This window comes from Canis lupus, chromosome 28, assembly GCF_003254725.2.
Source record: "Canis lupus dingo isolate Sandy chromosome 28, ASM325472v2, whole genome shotgun sequence".
In the NCBI taxonomy this organism is placed as follows: Eukaryota; Metazoa; Chordata; class Mammalia; order Carnivora; family Canidae; genus Canis; species Canis lupus.
The window spans coordinates 15,198,546-15,224,892 of record NC_064270.1 but is presented as its reverse complement, the minus strand read 5'-3'; the positions used below and the strand labels follow the sequence as shown (position 1 = coordinate 15,224,892).

At 48.6% G+C, this 26,347-nt stretch overlaps 1 protein-coding gene across 5 annotated transcripts in view; it reads right to left on the bottom strand.

Annotated features, from left to right (window-relative positions):
* Positions 1–26,347, bottom strand: part of SUFU (SUFU negative regulator of hedgehog signaling) — a 122,626-nt gene that overhangs the window by 14,269 nt on the left and 82,010 nt on the right. For 3 of the 5 annotated variants that reach the window (XM_049103011.1, XM_049103010.1, XM_025467050.3), the window contains exons 4-10: positions 23,761–23,903; positions 22,755–22,840; positions 22,409–22,481; positions 18,013–18,169; positions 15,641–15,752; positions 1,685–1,819; positions 29–167 (exon numbers count right to left, since the gene is read on the bottom strand). In XM_049103011.1, coding sequence (XP_048958968.1) covers positions 29–167; positions 1,685–1,819; positions 15,641–15,752; positions 18,013–18,169; positions 22,409–22,481; positions 22,755–22,840; positions 23,761–23,903 — 845 coding nt within the window. The remainder of the gene's footprint in view (positions 1–28; positions 168–1,684; positions 1,820–15,640; positions 15,753–18,012; positions 18,170–22,408; positions 22,482–22,754; positions 22,841–23,760; positions 23,904–26,347) is intronic. The other 2 variants (XM_049103012.1, XM_025467051.3) reach the window with 1 other exon arrangement.

Sequence of the window (26,347 nt, the reverse complement as noted above, 5' to 3'; positions counted from 1 at the left end):
GTAGGGACAAGAAAATGAGCCTTCTCACTTGTAACCAGGGTCCATGGGCTGCGTAAGGGTGCTCCTCAGTGGCAAAGGCGCCTTCCACTCCCGTGGAAACGAATGTGATGGCCATGTCACCTGTGATACTTTTATATGTAAAGTGCCGTCCATGCAGGAGTCTGCCCCTGGGGGTGGGAACACGGAGACAGTGAGTGGCAGGCCCCGGCCAAGGGACAGGGTGCCCAGCAAATGCCCTCCTGCCTGCCCAACAACAGGGGACTGTAACTGAACATGTTCATTTCAGCACCTTCCAAGGGAAGCCCCTCACAAGCTCTCTACTGTCATTCCTCCAAAGTGCTCAAAGCTAGCAGAAACATTAGATCAGCATTCAAAGGGTCTGCAAGGGAGTGGAATACACCTCCTTCATGTCCTGGTGAGGAAATTGAGGCCAGAGAGGGCAGTTAGCAATGTGCCCAAGGTCATGCCCAGAACTAAGAGTGGGATCATGTCCACCCTTTCGAGGGCGAGGGTGAAATCTCCTAAACATATTTCCCAAGCCCCTGGGAGGATGGCATAGTACCTTCACAGCACAACCCCTGTGTCCAGGGCAGAGTCGTCCACCAGCTCCTGGGCTCTCCCATAAGATTAAAATGGCTAGCCCCAAGGCCACAAGCACGCCTCAAAACAAACCAATAACAATAATAACAACAACAACAATAACAATAACAACAACAATGGCTGAAGCCAAATGGGGTCACTCTGAGGGAGCCAAAAGAAGTTACTGTTAATCCCCAGTCTAGAAATACACCTGGGGGAAGGGCAGGCAGGGACAACCAGGGAGGCAGAGGAAGCACCACCTGCCCTTTGCTTTCTCAGGCTGCCTCAGATTAACCCTTCAAAAGTCCTGAGCTTGAGCCAGAGAGGGAGCTGGGGAGGAAATGGCTGGGGTCCTGGTGGGGGACCTTGCCAGCCCCCGTTCATTCAAACCACTTGCTATCTTTGCCCTGCTGCCCGGGGTGGCCAAAGCTGGTTAGCATCCAAACTTCTTTCTCAGGCTCTGGGGACAGTGGGAAGGGACCAAACCAGGGCAACCCCCTTCCTCCTTGTCACTGTTGTCTGAGTTGAGAGTTATTCTGGTCACCTCCCTGCTATAAAAGTGAGGGTGGAAACCCCAAGGGCTATGCAAGAAGCCAGCTGAACAGATTAGGCCAGTACATCCCCAAGCAGAGAGCTGAATTCTGGCCACAGGGCTAGATTTCTGGCACTGCAGACAGCAGCAGAAAGGATACAGCTGGGCTTCTCGGTCCCTCAAGGAGTCTGTTGTGCTGGCCACTGGGTTTGGGGAACTGAGTGTTTTGCATGGGAAAAGTAACCAGTGGAAGAAAATAGAGTCCAACCCACTGGAGCCCCCGCCCTGATCCCCAGTGCTACTGACCCTGGGCTTGTGGAACAGCAGGGGCATCTGGGTTTGCTAGGCCGCTGAACTCCCTAAGGGACCATGGTGGAGGGACACCTCTCTGGACAAAGGAGTGTTCTTCAGCACAGTGGGGGTGACAGGCTGGCTCAAGAGTCCACAGCTCCCCCACCGCAGGCCCAAGATGGAATTGCCTGACCACCTCTCCTCTCTCCCAGGATCCCTGGACTCTACCCAGGGGTGGGGGAGAAGGCTCCCTGAGAACAGGCTGTGTGCTGCAGGGCTCACCTGAGGCAGAGGGGAATGAGAGCCCCTGACTCCTGGTTGAATTTCAGATGCACACTCTCCAGTTGTCGCGTGCGGATCAGCTCGTGGGGAATGATGGCTGTGGAGCTGTCACTTTCCAGGCTGTCTTTGCGGCTCCTATGAGGCAAGCACAGGAGCAGGTTCAGCACAAGGTCAACACCATCGGGAGGAGCAAGACAGGAGTCTTAGGCTGGGCTCCTGAATAATGACAATGATGGTGAGTGACCACGGTGGGGTGGTAACAGCAGCCACCATTCACTGTGTCCTTGCTAAATGCCAGACGTTGTGCAAAGCACTTCTCACTGACTACTCCTCTCAACATTCCCAGGAGGTAGGTACTAATCCCTTTTATGGATGAGGAACTGGGGATCAGGGAAGTTAAGGAACTTGTCCAAGTCACCCTGTCTGGGAGTTTGGAGCTGGGATTTGGTCACAGTTAGAATGTGTTTTAAAGCCTCATCTTTGGCCAACACACTTCTATAAAAGTTTATGTCACAGTGGCTTATTCTTCCCCATACAGCAGCAAGAGCATCTGGGAGCCCTTCTTCCCCTGCCCTGGAGCCTCGGTTCCCAAGTTCTCCAAAGCTGGAGTGCTAGAGTATCAGGAGGCATGGCTCCAAGAGTTTCCTTCCAGCTGACCCTGAAAAAGCTGTGACTTTCCGCAGGCTCTGAGCATGCACACTCCTGCTAATGGCCAGGAGCTGCAGTGACATACACATCCTTCATCTGACCAGGAAATGATACAATCCTTAGTGAGGGGGTGGAAACCAGACTCTCAGGAGTCAGACTAGTGGGCCTGGCTGGGCAGCAGAACCAGGCCACCATCCTACTGGGTTTTGAGGCCCCAGGAGCCCTGTACCAGATTTCTCCTGACTGTGGCCTTGGCTACAGTGAGTCTGTCACTGCTGTCTCATACTCCCTCCTGTCCTGCTTCCCACCAACAACTTATCCCACAACTGGGCCATGGGATCCCTTTGCAATCTAAGATATGCTCTTTCAAATTCAGCTGCCCCCACTGACAGCCTCTCAAATCTGCCTCAGCCGGAAATGAGGGTTACCCACTGATCCTATTCAAAAGGCCGGATCCTAGTTTGGGCTGTGAATCTCAGAACAATTCCCCAAGTGTCCATCAAAATACTGGGTGAGAGGCTCTAGTTGTTTATCATTCAAGAGGCAGGAGCCATCCAGGATGTCTAGGCTCACAGTCAGACAGCCAGTGAGGGGCAGGCCCAACCTCCTCACACACTGGCGGGGGGTGGGGGTGGGGTGGTGGGGAGGTGGGAGGTGGTGGCAGGGGCGGGCGCTGAGTGGCCAATAAGGCACCCTGACAGGCAGAGAACCTCCCCAGAGGGAGGGTGTGAGGTCAGCAGGCAAAAGGATGGAGGGCCCAGGGCCCTTTAGAGGCAGTGGTTTATAAAAGCCCCTAAGGTAATGGGGACCCTTCCTACCAGCTTGTGTGGATCTACTCCAGATATAACTGCTCTTTCACAAAGTGGTCTCTTCCTCTGGTTTCCCAAAGCAGTTTCCCAAATTCTGAAACTGCCCTTTGCCCTAGCTTCTCCTTTGACAAACCCTTTCACAAGACCTGTGAAGGAGACAAAATGCTATGGCCAAGAGGGTCATGGAAGTTCAAGACTGGAAGGAAACTCTGAGGTGATTTAATCTACTTCTTCCCTTCACAAAAGACAGCTGGTGACGAGTCCAAGGCCACAGACCTGGTCTGGGGAAGGCCAGCATGGGAGCCTAGGACCTCTGACTATATCTCTTTCCCTAACACTCTGGTTGCTACACCTCCCTTCTGAGGAGGGAAACAACACACACCATTTCTCAGTGGGTGCCGTCAGGGCCCAGACAAAAGCAGAACTCAGAAGACAGGCACCCTACTCTGCTCCAGAGCAAGGAGTCCATAGACTCACTGGACAGTGAGCTCCCCATGTATATTCTATGGTTGGCCCTTCTTTCACAGATGAGGAAATGGAGGCTCAGAGAGGTGAGGTGACAAGCCTGAGGTCAGAGTGAATTTAAGGGGAAGAGCCAGGGTGTCATTCTTAGTGACTGCCCCATGCCACCTCTGACAATGGGCCCATGTAGAGACATACCAACATGTGGCTGAAGGGGGCTGAAGCCTGGCCGCCAGGCGGGGCCTCAGAGCCCATGGGGCTCACTGGAGGACTGCTGCCTCTCTGGCATAAGCAAAAATGCTGATGAATAGCAACTGAGGTGGGGGTGGGGAGCTGAGAGAGAAGAATCAACAGCACACAGGGCTAGAGACATCTCACGCTGGAGGGAAAAATAAATTGTTGAAAGTCAGCTAAAGTCACCTTGGTAACTGCTACAACACACTCACCCAGAACGAGGACATCAAACCCCAAACTGCAAACAGCTTTAAAGAAATGGAAAAGAACTTAATCATCTGAAGAATTAATGTGACAAGTGCCCACATTTACACCTCCCACCAACCTTCAATCATTTGAAAACGTACTTTAATCTTTTAAGAGAAAAAAAATTGCAAAATGCTAGATCTGCAATCCTGGAGCTCGGGTATTTCCGGCATGCTGCTTCAATGGAAACGCGGCTGCTACACACACACACACACACACACACACACACACACACACACACGCAGGAGCCCAGCTTTCTGCTGATTTGTTTTTTCTGGACATCGATGCAGAAGCATGAATTATTTGTGTGGGCTGGGTGAGGTATTAAATCTGCAGCCGACACAGGTTTGCAATGTTTTGCATGGTTGTCAGCTTAATCTTAGTCATAAAAAAATAAGTACTGTGCTCGCCAGCGTGGCCTAATTTTTCAGCTGGGCTGTTTTCTCCCTGAGTTCCCAGTGGAGGAGAAGGCAGAGCTTCGGGGGGGTTGGAAGGGAGAAGGACTCCCAGGGAAGTATGCCCTACACCTACTGGGGATTGCTAGGGATACAGGGCCAGGGGGTGAAGGATGAGCTATCACTCCAGGTGGCAAAATGGCTAACACACAGGTTCTGGGTTCAACTCTCACATGAGCTCAGGCAAATAACTTACCTTCTCTCTAAGCGTCAGTATCCTCTTGATGGGAATAGATAATAATACCCTTTCGTTATAAGGATTAAACTAGATGACCCATGTGAAGCATCTAACGGTGCCTGGGGATGTAGTAGGTGCTCAAAATACATCTGGAATGCATTAACAGGATGTTAGGGGCTACCTCTAGAAGTTTATCTGCTCTTCCTGCAAGATAGCTTAGGAGGGAATTATTTGGCTTTACCAACTGCCTCTGACCAAATCAGTCCCACTTCTGAGCAAAGGTCCTTGCCCTGAGCTTGGGAGGGGGTACTTCTGAGCTGGGGCCTGAAGGGCTCCTGATTCCCTGAACAGATACTACAGGCCCTGGTCAACCACTGGTCCTCTTGGAAGGCACAACTACAGGCCAACAAAAACCCTTGAGGCTTTTGTTCTGCTAAGGGAGGTGCTGGCAGGGCCGTCTTCCTTCTACAGAGCACAATGGTCTTCCTGCAATTCTCATCTGCTGGACCTCAAGCTGCCCAGAAGTAGTTTAATCCCTCATCCCATGACAGCCTTGCAAATCCCCAAGGCTGCTCTCACAGGCCATCATCAGCTTCTCTTTTCCAGTATTTGTGAACTATATTCTTAAGACGTGGTTCTGAAATCTTCCAGCCACACAAGTCACTCTCACTTGCATTTACTCTAGCTTGTCAAAGCCAGAATGTCATGTCCAGAAGTGATGTGTCATGTGTGGAAATAAATACAGCATGTGGTCTGACCAGTGCAGATCAAAGAGGGACTATGAGCTTTCTTATTTGGGAAACCTTATTTCTATTAAAACTGTCATCAAATGGTCTATTCTTTGTAACCCAATCATACTACCAGCTCTTACAGCATACCCTCTGTCAACAACCTTTCCCTTAGGCTCTCTCTCATGGCCTGTGCTTAGACCTCTTCTTTCCCATCTTGTACGTACTGTGTATTAGCTGGAGCTAAAAGCCCAACTCTGCATTATCTGGCTACTGTTTCAAGCAGTTCAGGTATTTCTGAAACCCGGCTCTGGCATTCATCATACTGGCATTCCACCCTGACTTCATATCACTGATGAAACTGTTAAACTCACCATCAATGTTCTCATCCCAGGCTTTGATTGAACAGTGAACAGGATGGGGCCAGGCAGACAGGCTAACAGAATGACATTATTACTTTTGGGGCATGCTCATCTGACCAATTATAAATCAACCCAACCATTCCATCACCAAGCCCTTCACCTTCCTGGATGCTCTCTGCACGTTTCTCCATCATGCCAACAATGATGTCAGAAGACATTCTGAAAATGTCTTGCTAAACTCCACCTATAGAAGTCTTCCTTTGTCTACCAGGTATAAATAGGTAACTATTTCTTTTTTTTTCCTTTTCTTTTTTGTTTTCTAAGGTAAAGTTTTTAAAAAGGCTTTTCTTTATTCATTTAAGTAATCTCTACACCCAACGTGGGGCTCGAACTCACAACCCCGAGATCAAGAGTCTCATGATCCTACAACTAAGCCAGCTAGGCAACCTGGTAACTATTTCTAAAAATAGAGAAGAATGGTCTGGCAGGCCTGATTCTTTCTGGATCCATGCTGACTCTCAGGGCTTACTGTTCCTCTTAAAGAGTGCTCATAGTCTGCCTGCTGAATAACCTGGTCCAGAATTTTCCCTGAGAGTTGACACTGGGCTCACTTGTTTGGAGAGTACAGGATGCTTTTTACACGTTGAAACTTCTGAGTGCTTTCAGCCTGCCAACATCTCTCTCTTACTCCCTCGAAGATGATGGACACCAGCTTCATAAATTTCATTTGCCAATTTGTCTGGTGTTCTGGGGCACAATACATGTAGATCAAGTGGTCTGAAATCATGGCTTCAATCTTCTCATCAATGCCTGTTTGACTCTTCCTGCTCTGATAACTTTTTTTTTTTTTTTTTGAGATTGAAGCATAACAGAACTTGAGTAAATCTTGTTTTCTCTCTGCCACTGATTAAAGTTACTCTGTCCAAACAATGGGACCTACGTTTTCTTATTCTTGTTGTTCCAAACAGTAGTACAAAAACTAAAGTCCTTTTTGCTGGTCATAGCACTTTTTTTTATAAGACTCAGTTCTTCTTCAGTTTCAGCTTTTCTCGACCCTGTTTCTTAGTAGTCTGTGCTGGTATAACATACTTCTCCTTCCAGATTTTGTTCAAATTCTTCAAGAAATCTGAGTTATGTAAAAGATTCTCTACATACTGGTCTCTGGAGGTATTACACTTCATTTTAGTTTCCAGGGGACTGGTGACAATGATAATATTAAGAGGCACCTTTTATTGAGTGCAGACTCTGATGCCACCTCCTCTGCTAAACCTTATAAAACTTTGCTTCCTTTCATTTTCATGGCAACTCTATCAAGAGGTATTATTTTCCCCATTTTACAGATGAAGAAACTGAAACTCAGAGACTTAAATAACTAGCCCAAGGTTACACAATGAATGAATAAAGGGCTGAGGCAAAATCCCCAGGTCTTCCTGACGCCAGCTGAAACAACCACAGTTTTTCTCCTTAAGAACTTCCCATTCCAAAAAAAAAAAAAAGAACTTCCCATTCCTTTGAGTGGGCTTTCCTTCTGGGTCTTCAAGGCCATGAAGACACATCTATTTTTTTCCCTGAACTCTTAAAAAAACTGCTTCCTAGAAGTCAAGGCAGGACTTCCCAAAGGGTATTTGATGGAATTTTAATTTAAGGGAAGCTTCTAAGAAAGCAGATGGGGCAAGGGCTAGATGCAACACACCGCATCTCAGATGAAAGACCTAAAATGTTGGCATTTAGAAGACCAAGGCGGGGGCGCTGTGGAAGCCAAACCAGCCAGTTTCATTCTAGGTGAGCTGGCATCTTCCGATCTTAGCCGCAGAACCACCTCTTCACTTAACACCCAACAAAATCCCCTGAAAGGCTGCGAAGACCCCCGATCTGGGGATAGCAGGGCATTAGGGTTTTCCTTTTTGATCTCACTCTGCCCAAGGTGCTTTCTTGCAGTGCCCTGGCACTTGCACTCTGAGCACCTCCATGGCTGGTCAGCATCAGGGGCACAGCTGAGTGCCCCTCGTCATTCCCTCTACATGGAGACAGAGGCTCTCAGGAGGCCTGTCGGGTGGTCACAGCCTTATAATCTTCAACTCTTAGCCCAGAGCAGGGGCAGTGGAAGTGCCTCTGCACAACCAGGGCTGCCTCAAGGCCAATTCTGTGATATCTATCTATCTATCTATCTATCTATCTATCTATCTATCATCTATCTATTTATTTAAAAAAAGATTTTATTTATTTATTAATAAGACACACACACACACACACAGAGGCAGAAACACAGGCAGAGGAAAGCAGGCCCCCCACAAGGGGCCTGATATGGGACTTGATCCCAGAGCCCGGGATCATGCCCTGAGCTGAAGGCAGACACCCAACTCCTGAGCCACCCAGGCATCCCTGAGTCTGTGATTTTTAGTTGGAGCGGGTTAGCTTTTCCTTTCACTGGACAGGGCGAGCTGTAACAGCTCCTACAACATCACTTGGACTTTTACTTATGACTCTTTTTATTTATTTTTATTTTTTTAAAGATTGTATTTATTTATTCATGAGAGACACAGAGAGAGAGAGAGAGCCAGAGACACAGGCAGAGGGAAAAGCAGGTTCCATGCAGGGAGCCCAATGTGGGACTCGATCCCGGGACTCCAGGATCACACCCTGGGCCAAAGGCAGGCGCCAAACCGCTGAGCCACCCAGGTGTCCCTATGACTCTTTTTAAAGTTTAAAGAGTCACAGAGTCCTATCGGATTCACAGTCACCAGTCTTCCCACCCCCCTTTTCAGAGACAACCACTCTCATCGCTCTTAGCAGACTTTTCCGGTATCTTCCTCCATACTTCTAATGTACTTCACTTCTATTTCCTGGTATTCCTCTTCCTGGCTTCACCTACTGACAAAGGAATACGAGCTCTTAGCTCTCTTCTGTACCACCCTCCCACCCTCCCACCTTCCCAGGAGACCTGTTCGTAAGTCTGTTTGGATCAGCATTAAGTGTCTACATTATTATACGAAACCAATGCTTATTTACTACTGAGGCGTGTAATACATTATCGTACATACTTTTAGAAAAGTATACTTTTCTGGTGTAGTTTTCTATTTTCCTTGGATTTAATAACAATCTTGGTTTTCTGTGTGTTTGTCACTAGTTCAATCCTAAACTAACTACCAATGGTCTACAGATTTCCTCCAGGATATTCAGATACATCAAGTTTTTATCAATTTTATCTTTTTTAAAGCCCTTCCTCTGGAGGTCCTTCCAAACTGGCTGCCTTCTATTCTTGCTGCAAAGCTGCCCTCACAGTCACCCTAGTGATTCCCCTGGCCTCTTTCCCATGCTGGACCCCATTTCCTGTACCCCACATGTCTTTCTTACTCATTCTGGTGGAGTATATCCTCGAACAGATTTCACCGTATTTTTTGGCATGCCTTTGTCAGCCAAACGGTGCCCACTGACCTGCTAACCTCATGGGTTTCAAGGCAAACTAAAACACCAGCTTTACTCTATACAGTGGTATATATAAACTGCCAAGGCCTACTTTCCAGTTACTTTTTCCTTGAATTGGCAGGAAGCCACTCCACATTTATCCTCTTTTACAGGCAGTACCCAGTGGTGGTGAGGACTGGATTAAACAATCTAAGGTTCAAATCTTGGCTCTGACACTTATTCTAGCTTACCGACCCTAGGTAAGAACCCTCTGTGTTCTAATTTGTAAAATGGGGACAACAGCAGCTCACAACACAGGACCCGGCATGTGGCAATGCCCAATCAAGACTGCATGCTCAGTCACTAGACACTGTCCAGCCCAAGGTTCTTCCTGTAGTGGGAATGACGAGGGGTAGTTTACAGGATGGCTTAGATGCTCACCTAGGTAATTCAGGAATTGATCTAAATTCTAGCATTTATTTCTTCTTTACCACCTGTCTATATAACACATTCTATATTTATGCTTCCCACTGCATACGGTGACTTTTCACATATTCTAAAACACTCTCTCCTTCCACTGTCAGGATAGAGTCCTGATTTTCTAGTACTGTATAGTTCATAGCATATGCCCCTATTCACCCTACCCACACTTTATGGACTGATGGAGCTGCATCCACGTTTCCTCTCCATCCAGGTCTCTTCAGATAGAAAAGTCTTAATTTGCCCATTTAAGCCTAAGGGTATCATTTATTGGTCATGTTTTATCAATGGCAGCAGGTGTGGAAAGGAGAGGAGCTGAACAACTGAGCCTCCATTTAGCCAGAGTCCCAGTCCTGGGATAGTGGTGACATCTGCACTGGCCACACAACTTGGGGCCTTCTCCTTGGGGATGCCTGGGAGTGGGAACCAGGGCATCGGGGTTGGTAACTATTCAACCGTGAAGTGGGTTTGGCCTACTAAGCCAGCCCAACCTCTGGCTTCTGCCTCTAGGCTGGGAGATTATTTCTTTTGCTTTCAGATTGCTGACAAAAGCTCTGAACTTTCCAGAGAAAGAATCACTTGAAGGTCCCCTTTGAGGCAGGACTAGGACAGGGTATAGGCATGGGATGGGGGTAAAGGCACCAGCTCACCTCCATGACAACTACTAAATACAAGGTTGTATTACCTGGTACACCAATAACCAAATGATAAAGTATGTTATTTTTATTGTGAGCACCCCAAGGACGGGATGTGATGATGGAACGGTGGGGCAGGGTGTGACTTAAGAAGAGAGAGGGAGTGAAACTGGCATGATGATTAGAGGATTCTTTAATCAACCATTAACTCCTCTTGGCACCAGAAACCTCTGCCCCCTGCCCAGCCCTCTGACTTTGGTGGGAGATAAGGATGCCTGCTTTCCTGAGCGAGCTCACTCTCACCAGAACGCTTGACTTTCCGTTTTCTGAGACATTGAGTCATTTCCTCTCTCCAGCTCTCACCTTTGAGCCTTCCTTTTCCCTTCCCTGGAGAAGTGACTCACTGGTGAAGTGTTGGGTGACACTGAGGATCAAAGATGGGTGATAAAAATACTCCTGATTGTGCAACTTTGAAGAAGGGGGATGCGCTGTGGACTGAGGATTCAACATGCTGGCCATGAACTCCAAGGCTACGGTGTAAACAGTGGCCACGGCTCCAACTCTCTGGGGAAGTGGAGCAGAGAAAGGAGTTCAAACAGAAATTTACCTGTGCCACATTTGCCATGAAGCCCCTTGTCTTGCCCTCTCAAATATGCATCTCTGAGAAAGGCACACAAAGGCAGGCACTCAGCAGGACACGTGTGAATCACAGAGGCCTGAGCCCTTCCTCCCATTGGCCCTGCAGGACCTGGCTGGGGCTGAGAGCAGGGCTGTTTCTTTCTGGGTTTTCTCTCCAGCAAAAACAACGTACTTCCCTAGTGTGGGAGTGGTGAAAGAAGCCAATGTGACGTGCGGGCTCTGGGCTGGCTGCTGCACTGATGTGATAGGCACTTTGGGCAGGGTCACCCAGACTGCCCTGTGTGTGAGCTGGGAGTGTCAGCGGCCCAGCTGTTTTCTCAGATGGAAACTCACCTAACTTCATCCAATTCACTAGATATAGACTAGATATTTTCTTCTTCTAATGATTTGTCATGGGCCTCATAGGGTGAGTAAAACAAAACATAAGTTTCTCTAAAGGATGATTCCCTGGCCAGGTTATAAGGTATTCAAGATGAGAGCAGAGACAGCAAAGTCACCTCATCCAAAAGGCAAACAGATGGGAGGAGAGACACTCTAAAAGTGGAGAGAAATATATGTGCATGCCTATGTGTGTGTTGGGAGACTTGTGCAGCAGAGGAAGTCACAACCAGAGAATTCATATACAAAACCTTAATTCTTCAGGAAATTAAGGCAAAAAGGCAAAAAAGCAAAAAGGAAAAAAAAAAAAAAAAAAAAAAAAAAGAAAGAAAGAAAAAAAAAAGAAAAAAAGAGGCCTTAAAAGTTGCTGGCGTGATTCCAGAAGACTGAGAAACTTGGCTCAGAAATTATAGTTAGTTTGCTTTTTAAAGGTGCCTCAACTACAAAGTGCTTTTCTCACAGTCAGGGACCTTCCCCTGCCAACAAATATATACACACACAGGAGCACTGCCCCTCTCTGGGAGGATATGTGACCCAGAGAGCTTTGTACAGGTCCTCCAACCTCAGGCAATGAGACCCTGGCAGAGGGAAAAGGACCCTGGAACACTGCTGTAGGTTCCCAGCATCAGGACAAAAGTTTATGGAAATGAAAGCTCCCCACCCCAATGCACCTGACCACACACATCCTCTGAGTCCCTGTGGAGAGGCTGGGGAGCCAAGTCCAAACTCTGCAGAACAGTCCAGGCCACCTCAGACAGAGAAGATGCCCAGAGCCTTTTCTCCCCCTCAAGTCCCTACAAACATTGGCAGACACAGCCTTAAGCCAGGCTGTCTTCAGTGGCAAGAAGGGAGTTGCTTCCCATGCTTCCCAAACTCACCCAGGCCGGCAGTGGGAAGGGCGGCGCCAGCAAGCCGAAAGAGGCTTTTCTCAACTGATCATCTTGGGAAAAGCCAGATACAAATTTCACGGTTGGAATGCAAGGGTTGTGAAACCCTGAAAGAAGCCCCAAAAAGGGCCAAGGACTCTCCTTCTGGGAAGGCGGTGGAGGCGGTGGGAGGAGGCTGGTGAGGGCAAGTGGGAGAGGAGCAGGTTACCCAGAGGGGCCTGCCTTTCTGGGAAGCAGGAAGTAAGGCCTCAAGAAAGAAAGAAAGAAATCCCCTAGCACTGAGGTGGTAGAGGGGACAGAGATAGGCTTGGTTTTGTTTCTGAACATAAGGAAAACAAGGCTTTGTGTCAAAAAGTAATTCTGATATAAATGAGCCAATTATGATACAGCTTGTTATCTCCGGGATTTGGAAGCACCAAAGCTGACCACATGTCCTCCTATAGTCAAATATGCACAGTAAGCTTCTAACATGGGGCTGAGTCTTGTCTTCAATGTCATGTGAAAGGTTCCTATTTCTGCTCCAACTAGACAGATGAGGTCCACCAATGAGGGCCACTATTACCTCAGAGACACAGCCTTGTGTATCTCTCATGGGATCCCTGAGAATGGGGTAAGAAAGGACACACTAGGGAAGAGAGTCCAAAGTACCACCCTTTTCTAACCTTGTACAAGTTGCTGACTGGCCTCTCTGTTTCTGGGTCTCCTCATCTGTAAAAGGGGGATTATTAGAGTACTTCACAGAGTGCCTGTGAGAATGAATGAAGGTCATGTGTTGTAAAGCTTTTGGAACATTACTTGGCACATGGTCATCACTGTGTAAGTGTGAGTTGCTAGTGGGATGTGAAAAGAGCAAGTGCTTGACCCCCCTCTGCGCCCCACGAGTAGGCCAGAGCCCAGCTGCTAATACCCAGGATCCATCAGCCCTTCTGAACCATAGCTTCCTCAGACCTTTCCCAGACCCACGTGGAACCAGAGCGCCTCAATCTAGAAAGCCTGACTAAAGGAAAATCAGACATGCACACACAATAAGGCCTGTGCTGGTTGCTCCCCCACAGGGAGGGGAGCAAACACTAGTGCCAGCACATTTTGGGTCGGCTTTCTCAGTCGCAATCTATGTGGTTTATCTGAAATGGGGTCAGGTCCCAGAGTGGGCAGCATAGATATTATAATCATGCTTGCTGATCTAAACTGAGTCCATCATCATCGATCATGAGATAACAGTGAGCTAGAGCCTTGAAACACTTGAGGGGTGTGTTGGAAAAGGATCTTGGCAAAGCAGAAGGAACCATTTCTTAACCAACTGCTAACAAATTGGTAACTAGCGCTGAGAGCCTCAAAAGAGACATTCTGATTCCCTCCGGACTGCAGATTCCAGCACTTTGGAGACCTGACTGGTTACCTGAACTGCAGGGAGGGAAGATGACCCCAAAGGTCTGGCACCCCTGATCTACTTCCATCCATCTATTTGTAGCTCAGTCAATTCAGGCCAAAGGTAGAGGCTGTAGCTCTTTCCTTGTGTCTACAGATAGCTGTTGGACCAGATCCAATGTCCTTTGCCCAATCAGAGGTGGGCTGAGTCTGGGCTGTATGTATGCATCCAGGAACCCTGAGCCTTGTGCACCCTACAATGTCTGAAAGTGCAGCAGCTGAACATATGCCCAGGATAGGGGGTGAGACCTAGAGTCTGTTCTATATATACAAAAATGGCAAGTGGGGTGTTATCTCTGCAGGAGCCCCTGCCCTTCTGCCCATAAACCTGGACTTTCCAGAGGTGACAGGGCCATCTGAACTGAGACTTGTCTACAAGTCATAGGCAATGTGCTTGAGTGTTTAAGCCGTCAAGTACCTCCCAGCCTCCCCGCCAGTGCCAATGGGGCCTAGAGGGTGAAGCCAAGCTCAGGGCATGGGAAGGAGCATGGCCTTGGGACAGGATCCAGACTCATAGGTGGAGAGCTTCCAGATGCCCCATGCCTCAGCCTGGCCATCTGCTACTGCCAGGAGAAGATCATGGTGCCTCACGCCAGCTACTTCAAAGCAGATGGCTAGAGAAACCCACTGGCTGGAGTTGAAAGCTGCTCGGAGGTAACAGTGGAGACTTCACCAGGCTCTTGCCAAAAAGCTCAACTTGCTTGGCTTCTGGATGGCAAATTCTAGGTAAGCCATCTTGGCCATCCAGAGTAACTCTCCCCTACCCCACAGTCTGCTCCTAGGTTACAGCCTTGACTTTAGCTAGCCAGGCCTCCCCTGTTCCATCCCTGTCAGTTCCTTTCCTGCTTAAAAATTTTAGGGCAGCTTTAAGGTCCAACTCATGTTCTTCTTCCTCTGAGAAGCCCTCCTTTACTATTCCAGATCAGGCTGACTTGTTTTTTCTGTAGAATATTAGATAGCTACCACTTTTGGGGATCATGGATGAGCAACTGGAGCTGGAATTCAAAGAAACAGCTATTTCCAACAAAATGCATCTACAGCCAGACTCACACCAATTTCAGTTCATGTACCCCCAAAGGAAGAGCCTATATTCCAGATGGCTCCCTGAGCCCTTAGCTTGCCACACATCAAGTGTGTAATAAAGACTTCTCAGAAGGACAGATTACCCTGGTCTTGCAGGAGTGCTGTGCTTCCTTTTAAGCCCAGGGCATAGCGACTTCCTCTCTGGCAGGCAAGGGTTCTGCTCTGGGCTGCCAGCTCCCAGGCATCCCCTGCCAGCAGTTATTCCCTACAGCTTCCCTGATTCAAAGGGCAGAAGGGGATGCCCAGCTCCAGCCCTGCCTACCATTTATCCCCTATCAGAGGAAGAGAGGTCAGCAGGAAGAGGATTTGACCTCTGGGGGTGGCCACAGTATCTCCCAAAGGGCTATAGGGGCCCCTAGACAGGCAGCCAAGGCCTGCAAAGGACTTCCCTTCCCTTCTCTGGGCCCCATGGAAAGGAGGCAGGAAAAAGGGCCTCAGCAGCAGGCGTCCACTATGGGGCTGGCCAGACAGGGAGGCCCCTGGGGCTGCAGCTATCAGCCGGAGACCAGGCTCCAGGAAGGAAGGAAGGGCAACTCTGGCCGAGGCTGAGATAAGGAGGGGAGTTGTGCTCAGCACAATGGGCTCCCTCAAGGCTGGGATTTTGCCCCAACTTGGCCTCCTGTCTGCTCACACAGCCCATGTAAATATTTACTGATGTTTATATTCCTGGTCCGCTGGGTCCCATTTGAGGCCCTTTCCTATGACCCACAGATCTGTGTGCCCCAGAGACCCTGGGCCCATCTAACAAGAACTATGGGCATGGTTCTATCTCTTGTGCAAGCCCCAGGGACAGACACTTCAGGACAAAAGTGCCCCCCGTCCCCGCCCCACCCAGCACCAGCCCTGGGACACCGCTATCAGGAACCTGTACTAACCCCCTCTGTGTGCAGGGAACTTACGGGGCCCGGTCGTGGGTGAAGCCATTCTGCCTCTGAGGGTTGATTGGCGGAAGGACAGGTTTGCTGTTGATCTCAAGTCCTCTCCTCAGGGTCTCCCGGATCTGCTCCGTGTCTGCAACAACACCACTTAGTTGCCTGATGGCCCTTTGGGCTCCTAACATCCCTCAACATTCCTGCGTTTGGAACCTGGCTCTGTAGACATGCTAGGAAAAGGCCCTATGAAAGCCATGAACCCACTCTAGACATCAGCCATGAGAGCTGAGTGAGAGCAGTGTGAGGACACAGGGCAGATGAGGCAACCGTGTTCTTGAGAAATTCCTGGTCTGAAGAGTGCCATTCTTGTAGAAGATAAGGGGGTGGCCTCTGGACGTCAGGAGGGCACCTTCCATGATAGGGCTTTTCACTGTCCTTTCCCTTCCTCTGCCAAGGCCTAGGTTCACCGTAACATAGCTCCAGACAGTCACCAACAAGGTCTTTGCCACTGCCCAAGACCACTCAGGGATTCTGCCCACTGCAATGGATGCTACCAAGGGCCGCAAGGGCTTTGCCATGAATGAATTCTTACATAGTTTCTGGGTTCTGGGTGGTCAGATATCTGGCCCTGCCACCCTTCTCCTTGGGCTGGCCAGTGGGATACCGAGGTCATCTCCCCATGTTGGGTGCAGGGAACCCTGCCTGTCCATGGTCTGCCAAGGGTAAGAGAGGAATCTCTTGGTGGGACTAACTCTTTGCAAGGTGCTCTGCTGATCTTTGGAGTGAAGTTCACTATTCTGGTCCCCTGTAGAGATTCTGGTCTAAGATTTACCTATACAAACAGCAAACACATCCAGAAAAGCAAACTAGTGCTGGTTGCTCAAAGGGTGGGCTTAGACTACAGATGCAATAATACTAACTTTTCTGTCTGACTTATTACAGTGGTATGAATTACTTTTATAATTTTTAAAAATTAGCCAATAACCATTGAAATTTTGGACAAGACTGTGAATCCCTCCTTAAATCTTTTGTCAAAAGCAACTTAATGATTTTATTTTTTATTTTTTTAAAGATTTTATTTATTTATTCATGAGAGACAGAGAGAGAGAGAGAGAGAGAGAGGCAGAGACACAGGCAGAGGGAGAAGCAGGCCCCACGCAGGAAGCCCAACGTGGGACTGGATTCCAGGACTCCAGGATCACGCCCTGGGCCGAAGGAGGCGCCAGACCGCTGAGCCACCCGGGCTGCCCCCAACTTAATGATTTTAATAACTATATGCTTTCTCTCAGAACCTCCCATGGGCTTATTAGCACATCATCAGAACAAGCAGAAAGGCAAAAGGGGATCAGATATTTACACTAGGGGCTTAAGTTATCCTTTACAGAAACAGAATAGCTTCCATAAGTGCTATCACATGTGAAGGTATTTTATTCATGACTGTAGGCATCTTATTCTTTTTTTTTTTTTTTTTTAAGATTTTACTTATTTTTTCATGAGAGACACAGAAGGAGAGAGAAGCAGAGACACAGGCAGAGGGAGAAGCAGGCTCCATGCAGGGAGCCTGATGTGCGACTCGATCCCAGGACTCCAGAATCATGCCCTGGGCCGAAAGCAGACACTAAACCACTAAGTTACCCAGGGATCCCATGGTATCTTATTCTTGAAACAGTAAGAAAAGGTGGAAGAACTAGGCAAAAAAAGTAGAAAAACAAGTGATAAACATACATATATATAAATGGCTGCTTTCCTTTTGGAGTTAGGTAGAAATGCCCTTAGCTAAGAACCACAGCTGTTTCTATAGCCAAGACCACCTTGGTGAGCTTCCAGCAGGAGAGTCTATCCTTTTTCCCCAAGGACCCACTCAGAAAGCAGTGGGCATGGGGTGTCCTGCACACGGCCCTCTGTGCAGTATTTGCAGGACAGTGAGGCAGGGAAGTTTGTGAGCTGGCCTCACACCCAGGCCTCTCTCATTTCAGGCCTGGGAGGGCCTGAGGCCAGAGTGATTCTCGGGTCTGGCATGGCTTTCAGGCCAGAGCTGGGCCTTGTTTCAATTCTGTGGGTGGCCGATGCTTGTTCTTTTGCATTTGGGTGGACTATGGCCTTTTCCTGTAACTGTTCTGTGGCTTCCACTCACCTCCGCAACCTCAGATTGCAAGGGGGCAAATCTAAAACACAATGGTCACCACTGGCAGTGCATCTGAAATACACACAGGAAACACAAGAGAAATGGGCCAATAAAGCTCTCTTCATGCCACCCTGCTGGAAGACTTCACTTGCTGTTTAAATCCTGCCAGGAAAGGAACTATTGAATGGGCTACTGATGCTGGAGCCTCATCCTAGAGAGCCTGAAAACTGGGCCTGAGGAAAGGGGAGGAAGAAGGCTGGGTGGTAGCAGCTACCTTTGCCAGACAGCCTCCGTGGCTGTGTGCCGATACAGATGCTCCGGCTGTCCTCGTCGTCCTCAGGAGGTCGGCTCAGGTCATCCCAGGCACACTTGGCACTGACCCCGCTCAGGTTGGAGCCATCCGTCTCGATGCCTTTGTCAACTCTCTCCTGCTTAGAAAGAACCAAACAGCCAGAGTTCCTTCAGCGAACCAGTGGCCCAAGGTTACCACCACCTTTCCAGTATTTACTGAGTTCTTGTAGATGCTGAGCACGGAACAGATGCTGGAAGAGCAGGATGGCTGATCTTGTTCTGCCCTGGTTGCTAACTCATGATGGCAAGCCACTGGATTCCTCCAGGGGAACAAGGGATCAGGTGAAGCCAGGAAGCATGAAAATCCCAAGGAAAGCTTGTCCTCTATCTCTACCTCCCAGTAAAACCACCTGCCCCCCTGTTTCAGAGCCCTAATTCTGCCCACCCCATGTCGGCCCCTGCAGCTGATGTGGCAGAGCCAGGAACTCTTTCCCTAAGGAAAGGAAATGACTTCTCCTCCCTGGTCATTCAGGAAGAACCCCGCAGCTACTGCTACAGAGGACAGGGTGGAAGCCTGCCACAGGCTGGAGAGGCCAGGACATGGCCCAACTTCTCTAACTTCACGCCTGCACTTCCCTCTTCTAACAGCAGAGGGTGCAGTCACCCAGGGAAGCGCCACCAGGGAGCAGAGGGGCAGGACTTCCCCTAGCTGCCTCACTAACTTGTTTGGCAGAGGATGCAGTATCTTTTCCATTTCTTAGACTGAGATGGAGGCCTGGAGGGCAGTGGCCATCTGCAGACCCCATCAGAGGCCCTGCCTTTGGTGTAGGCCTTGGCCTTGTGGAGTCCCAACACTCTCCAAATGGCCTCAAGGAAGAGTTGTACCCAAACATCCCTGGGATTTCTGGTAAAACATAGTTCTGTGATGCTGGGCGTTGGATTAAAGGCCGTCTGGAAGGCTCTAGCAACGTTGCTTATAAATAGCCACGTGAGCCAAATAAAGCTCGTAAGTGAAAGCACCTCAGTAAGAATCCGCCTCTCTGTCTGCCTGACCCTCTCTGGTGGCTCCACAGGCATCACATGGGCCTGCTGCTCAGCCAGGAAGCCTATCTGTGGAAACACAAGGTAAGGTCCTTATTTCTTGAGACCAGTCAGCAGATCGCCCTGCCCTGATGCCTCCTTGGTGCTACAAGCAACTCGGGGAAAGTGGAGATTTTCTTTCTTTCTTTCTTTCTTTCTTTCTTTCTTTCTTTCTTTCTTTTCTTTTCTTTTCTTTCTTTCTTTCTTTCTTTTTCTTTCTTTCTTTCTTTCTTTCCTTTCTTTCTTTCTTTCTTTCTTTCTTTCTTTCTTTCTTTCTTTCTTTCTTTCTTTCTTTCTTTCCTTTCTTTCTTTTCTTTCTTTCTTTCTTTCTTTCTTTCTTTCTTTCTTTCTTTCTTTCTTTCTTTCTTTCTTTCTTTCAATATTTTATTTTTAGATAATCTCTACACCCAATGTGGGGCTCAAACTTAAAACTCCAAGATCAAGAGTCACATGCTGTAACTGGCTGAGCCAGCCAGGCTCCCCAAAGCTGGGGATTCTGAGCACAAACAGGGAGAGGCTAAGTACAGGAGCAGTTCCGTGCTCCAGGCAGGAGTGTGTGGGCTCTGCTTTGCTCAGGGTAGAGTCTGAGCTTTACCTTCTCTACTGGCTGCCCTGGGGCCCCTCACCTAAGCAAAGAGCTGAAGACGCCTCTTGACTCAACTAGTTCAGCCCACTTACTTTATAAGTAAAAAAGACACACAGCTGGCTAGTAGCAAAGGAGAAAAGGGACAGGAGCCAGCTCTAAAATGAACCACCTGCAAGCAAGCCCCAGACAGCTACAAACGAGCACAGAAGAGTTCCCACTTGGTGCACAGGGCCCAGGAAAGAAAGTTGGACTTTCTCACCAAGGTCCCCCAGCTTGCTTGTTTTTGCTTTTGTTTTGTTTTTTTAATTTTTTATTTTTAAGTAAACTCTATGCCCAACGTGGGGCCTGAACTTATGATCCCGAGATCAAGAGTCACATGCTCCACTGACTGAGCCAGCCCCCTCCCACCACCACTTGCTTTTAAAGACTACGAGGTGCTCTGGGTCCTGCTGGCTTGTCTCAGTGGAGCCTGAAGACTAGGATGGAGAACTGTTCTTGGCATGCAGAGAAGGATGGGCTGCTTACTCTCTGGTTCAAATGACCAAGTTCTTTCTTAGTACTTGGCACTTACGACCGGGGCTAAACAACAGCCCACAGTGCCCCATGCTGGATCCCAGGGTGGCTGCAGAACAAGGACATAGGGACACATAGCCTTCGTGGTTCCTGGTTTTTGCATAAGCAGAAGCTAGAGGGAAACCAACTTTAGAGATAACAGAGGACCCTGGCAGCAATTTGAAAACTTCAGTGTTAAAGGCACTAGGAAAATAGAGGGGCGTCATCTGTGAATGAGCAGGGCTTCTGCCCAAGAACTCACAGTTCTACAGTAAAGAACCCACAGGGTCTGCTGGTTGTGTATCTGCCTTCTACCTCTCTCCTGCCACCTCTCAACCATCCTACAAGACATGGAGCTCCTGGTGGCAGCCCACAGACTACCAGCTTTTTACAGAGACATGAAAGGCTCAGGGATGGCAATGGGCTATGACTGGTGGGGCGGTGGGGGGGGGGTGGGGACAGTGGGGGATGGGCGTAGAAGGAAGTGTATACATGCCAGGAACATTCTTAGTTGTCTTGCTGTCCTGTTTCATGAGCAGCCCATTAGGAAGGAAGTCATGCTCTAGGTGGTTTTCAAAATTAACTTGCATGCAAAGAGTGTTTCTTCTGGGAAACCAAAGATGTCACTGCACAGCTGGGCCACAGGGAGTGGGCGACTGCAGGTCTGCACGTATACAGACTTCCTTTATACATCCAGGAATGCCTGCCTCCCCAGGGGAGGAGCTTGGAATCTGATTGCCCAAGCTGAAAATGTATCTAGAAGGGGCATGCGATCACTAGACTCATCACAATTCCCACTGCAGCAGGGCCATGGGGTCAGTATCACCTACCCTGTTACCAGATGCTGGCGGTAGGGAGGTGGCTCCCTGAAAGAAAGTTTGTGTTCTTTTAAGAAGATGGAAGTGGGAGGATGAATCCTGGGCAAGCAATATTGATTTTCTATAGTGAAAATCTGGTGATCTTATTTTTTAAGTCAGGTTTATTGATGTATGACTTGCATACAATAAAATTCATCCTTTCCCCCCCACTCTTTTTATTTATTATTTATTTATTATTTTAATTTTTTATTGATTTATTCTTTAAAGATTTTATTTATTATTTATTAAAATTTTTTTTATTTTTTAATTTTTTTTTTAAATTTATTTATGATAGTCACAGAGAGAGAGAGAGAGGCAGAGACACAGGCAGAGGGAGAAGCAGGCTCCATGCACCGGGAGCCTGACGTGGGATTCGATCCCGGGTCTCCAGGATCGTGCCCTGGGCCAAAGGCAGGCGCTAAACTGCTGCACCACCCAGGGATCCCAGATTTTATTTATTTATTCATGAGACACACACACACACACACACACACACACACACACACACACACACAGATTCAGAGACACAGGCAGAGGGAGAAGCAGCCTCCATGCAGGGAGCCCAACGTGGGACTCGATCTCAGGTGTCCAGGATCACACCCTGGGCTGAAGGCGGCGCTAAACCGCTAAGCCACCCGGGCTGCCCTTTATTTATTTTTTTTATCAGTACAAACAGTTTCTAGTTTATTTGTTCCCTTTGATGTAGTTCCAATTATCTCAAGAACTGCTCTTACATTTTAAGGTGTCAGAGTAAGCATGGATCCTCATTTCTTTTTATGAGTCTAGCCAAGATATTACTGTAGCATCATCCCAATCTCAATATTATAAATTTCCATTTATTCATAATATAAAAGTCAATTTAATCTCACCCTTTTTGGCAGCCTCGGTGGCCCAGCAGTGTAGCGCCGCCTTCAGCCCAAGGTGTGATCCTGGAGACCGGGATTGAGTCTCACGTCAGGCTCCCTGCATGGAGCCTGCTTCTCCCTCTGCCTGTGTCTCTGCCTCTCTCTCTCTCTCTGTCTCTCTCTCTCTCTCTGTCTGTCATGAATAAATAAATAAAATCTTTAAAAAAAGTCTCACCCTTTTTAAATGCAAAAAAAACATGTGTCTGAGGCCAGCTTTCCTGGCCTGAAGTTTCCGCTCCCTATGTGCTCTGCAGAATTCAGGGGACAAGTTCCAAATCATGCCATATTTCTACTCATTCACAAATAAAGCTCCTCCGTTTTCCCAGCATGAAAGCCAGTGTTATTTGGAAGAGGCCTAGGGATAGTGTGCTAGAAAGGTTTTCCTTGCTCCAGACATACTTGCAGGTGTGGATCGATCTCAAATATGGTCTCTCCCCTCCGCATGTCAGTTATCAGCCAGGGGCCGCCAGCGCTGTGGACAAGGAAAGGGGACAGGATAGTAACTGAGGGTCTGGGGCTGATGGGCTGGGCCTTCAGACTGCCCTGTTTGCTGCCCCAGGCCCAAAACAAAGGGGAGCAATGAGGTCAAGGACTGTCAGGGAGTGAATCATCAGGAATCCCTGATACGAAAAACCAGTGCCTGAAAAACAACGTAAGGGGAAGCCCACATGTGGGGGTAAGGAGGAACTCCCACCCCCAGGCCCAGGAAGCCAGGCCCCACCTCATTGGGCTGGTGTGTACTCACACGGGCACCGTTCGCAGCAGCTCCAAGATGCCCTGCCCATTCCACTGCTGGGCTGCGTGCAGCTCCTCGGTGCAGACGCCAACAATCTGAGACCCGGGCACAAGAAGCCATTGTGTGTTAATGGCCAGTCCACCCACCCACCCAGGACTGCCACCTAGGCTTTTTCAGGATCAACTCAAGTTGGGGGACCACAAGAAGGATCTATGGTCAAGGGCTTGTCTGTCAAAATAGGATTGTTTCCGTAGGAGGGAACAGCCGCCTGGCTAGGAGATTTCCAGAAGAGTCCACAGATAGGGCACTGGGGCCTGACGCTTGCCCTGCTATAAGGAGTCAGGTGTCTGGGTGACATGATGTCTAGCCCCGGACGGCAGAGGTGAAAATCAGATGGGTCTTTAGCCCATGTCTCCGAAGGCAGGGGGAGTTTAGGGAGATGCTACTGCCTAGACTAGGATCACCGGGAATGTAAACACAGGAGATTCTGAGACCTTTTAGGCTCCGAGCAATGACAACCAAAGGGCCCAGCAGTTTGCAGAAAAGCTCTCTTTCCTCATCAGGGGCGGGGCCTTTGTGTAAACCTCAAGGGAAATAAGTGAACCTTCACATGGACCCCATCATGATCACAAGCAAGCCCAGCTGCAGCGGGGGTGGATGGATGTACACCCCTTCTGGGTAAGGGCAAGGCTGGCTTGAAGTTGTCTTCCTACTGGGTGGTCCTGTGCCTACAGCCACCTGGGACTTTACCAGTTCACCAAAATGCCTACCTTGTTAGGCTTAGCTGCTCAACTACAGCCCCCCGCCCCCTTGCCCGGCCCCACATGGCCCCTTCTCTTTCCCCCTTCTCCCATCTCAGCAGGCTCCAATCTACCCAACCAGCCATCAGAGGGAAGAGAAAATGCAAGAGAAGGAAATCTCCTGTTGCCTTCACTCCCCCCTACCCAAGCCCTCCTCTACTACAAAGACTATTCCCTCAGAGAATGCTTGGGCCCACATCCAACCTCTGCCTCACCTGGAGGAATGTAACCACCCCAAAGGGTGTCTGTACAGGTTGCATTTGTGGGTCTTCTGTCAGCAACATGTGCTGAATTCTTGACTCACTGTTATCCAAAGGGCTATGCCAAGACACGTGGTCCCCGCTGCAGAAGGTGTTCTCTGTGGGAAGAGACATGAGGATGCTCAGTGTTGGAGGCCCTGCATCCATGCCTGGAACCCTGATACCAGAGGAGTCCAGACTGGGAACCTCCCCAGTCTACTAGGGGAAGCATTCACTCATATAGGAGAAAAGATTGTGGAGATTCCCCCAAACCTAATGTGTTCCTGCTTGCCAATTCTGCCAGCCTTTGGTAGAAAAGGACAAGCTGCTACTGTAGATGCTCACTTGGTGTAGTACATCCAAAGACTTACTTGGGATTGGGGAGCCATGATCAAGTCTGCCAGCAAAGAATACGGTGCTTTAGTGTGGGGCCACCTGGCCAGAAATCCTCAAGGAGGCTGGAGGGCAGGGAAAGCACTTCACCACAGAAAAGTACATCCCTGTTTCCAATCCTTTTCTGTGCTGCGGAAAGTATTTCTAAAAGGAACCACCTACTGTGGAGGGCCTTTGAGACTGGCCACTGGTTTCCCACAGGTAGACAGATAGAGGGATTTCTGAAGAACAGTGGACGCTTCAAGGACATGGAGGTCTGGATTGTGCCTCACACACCTCTGCAGAGATGTATAGCTGGAAGGGTGGGTGTTTCCACGAAATTACAGACATTGTGCCCAGACTGACCAAGAGAAACATGCAAACATGGCCAACTCATAGCCTCACCACTGCACTTCACATAGGCTCATCACTTCAAAAAAATTTTCTAGAATAGCATAACCACAAGGAAGAAAACATCCATGTGGTAGGAAGTCTCTCCCCACCCCTGATCCTTCTGCTAGGTACCCTGTCCTTTTTTTTTTTTTTTTTTAATATTTTATTTATTTATTCATGAGAGACACAGAATGAGAGAGAGAGGCAGAGAAGCAGGCTCTATGCAGGGAGCCTGATGTGGGACTCGATCCAGGGACTCCAGGATCACGCCCTGGGCCGAAGGCAGGCACTAAACCGTTAAGCCACCCAGGGATCCCTGGGTACCCTTTCCAAAGGTACTCTGTATTTAATAGCTTGTGTGCATTTACAGGTTCTCTCCATCTTTTGTTTCCCCTAATATAAATGGTAGCATACTGTTTTGCACATTTTGTTTAATGATATATCTTGGGAGATCATTTCATGTCAGCACATAAAAACCTACCTCATTCTGAGATTCCTGTGTGGCTCAGTGGTTGAGCATCTGCATTTGGCTCAGGTCATGATCCCAGGGTCCCGGAATCGAGTCCCGCATCAGGCTCCCTGTATGGAGCCTGCTTCTCCCTCTGCCTGTATCTCTGCCTCTCTCTGTGTGTGTCTCTCATGGATAAATAAACAAAATCTCTTTTGAAAATCTACCTCATTCTTTTTTTTTTTTTTTTTTTTTAATTCATGAGAGACACACACAGAGGCAGAGACACAGGCAGAGGGAGAAGCAGGCTCCACACAGGGAGCCCGACATGGGACTCGATCCTGGGTCTCCAGGATCACGCCCTGGGTTGAAGGCAGCGCTAAACCACTGAGCCACCCGGGCTGCCCTACCTCATTCTTTTTAAGATTTTATTTATTTGACAGAGCATAAGCAGGGGAGTGGCAGGCAAAGGGAGAAGCAGGCTCCCTGTTGCCTCTGGTGGGGCTCAATCTCAGAACCCTGGGATCATGACCTGAGCTGAAGAAGGTGGAGGCTTAAACAACTGAGCCATCCAAGTGCCCCCCTCATTCTTTTTTTTAAAAAGATTTATTATTTATTTTAGAGAGACAGACAGACAGACAGACAGACAGAAGTGGGAGAGGGATAGAAAATCTCACAGACTCCATGCTGAGCATGGAGCCCAATGCAGGACTCAATCTCAGGACCCTGAGATCATGACCTGAGCCAAAACCAAAAGTTGAATGCTTAACTGACTGTGCCACCCAGGCACTCTGCTACCTCATTCTTTAAGTGGCTGTATGGTAGTTCATTGTGGTCTATTACTTATGATCTGGGAATCTCAACAGCTGGGGACTCTACACTTTTTATCAATATTTAAGGCCAGGCAGAACATGAAAATACATACACAGGAATGCCTGGGTGGCTCAGCGGTTGAGCCTCTGCCTTCAGCTCAGGGCGTGATCCCAGGTCTGGGCATCCAGTCCCACATCGGGCTTCCTGCATGAGCCTGCTTCTTCCTCTGTGTCTCTGCCTCTCTCTCTGTGAATCTCATGAATAAATTAATAAAATCTTAAAAAAAAAAAAAGACAGAAAATACACACCCAAAACACACACTCACCTAGCCTGAAGCCTCCCAGGAAGGCCTGAGAAAGCCTCTCACTTGTCTTGGTCTGAATATTAACTCCCTCCTATGTCGGGTGTGGTTACACTAACTACTTTTTCCATCTAAGAGACAGGCTCAGCTTTTTGGTCCTAACCTCAAAAGCATTCACTCACATGGGGTAATAAAGGTAGAGAAGGCACAGCTTCAGGCAGAGCCAACTAGAAACC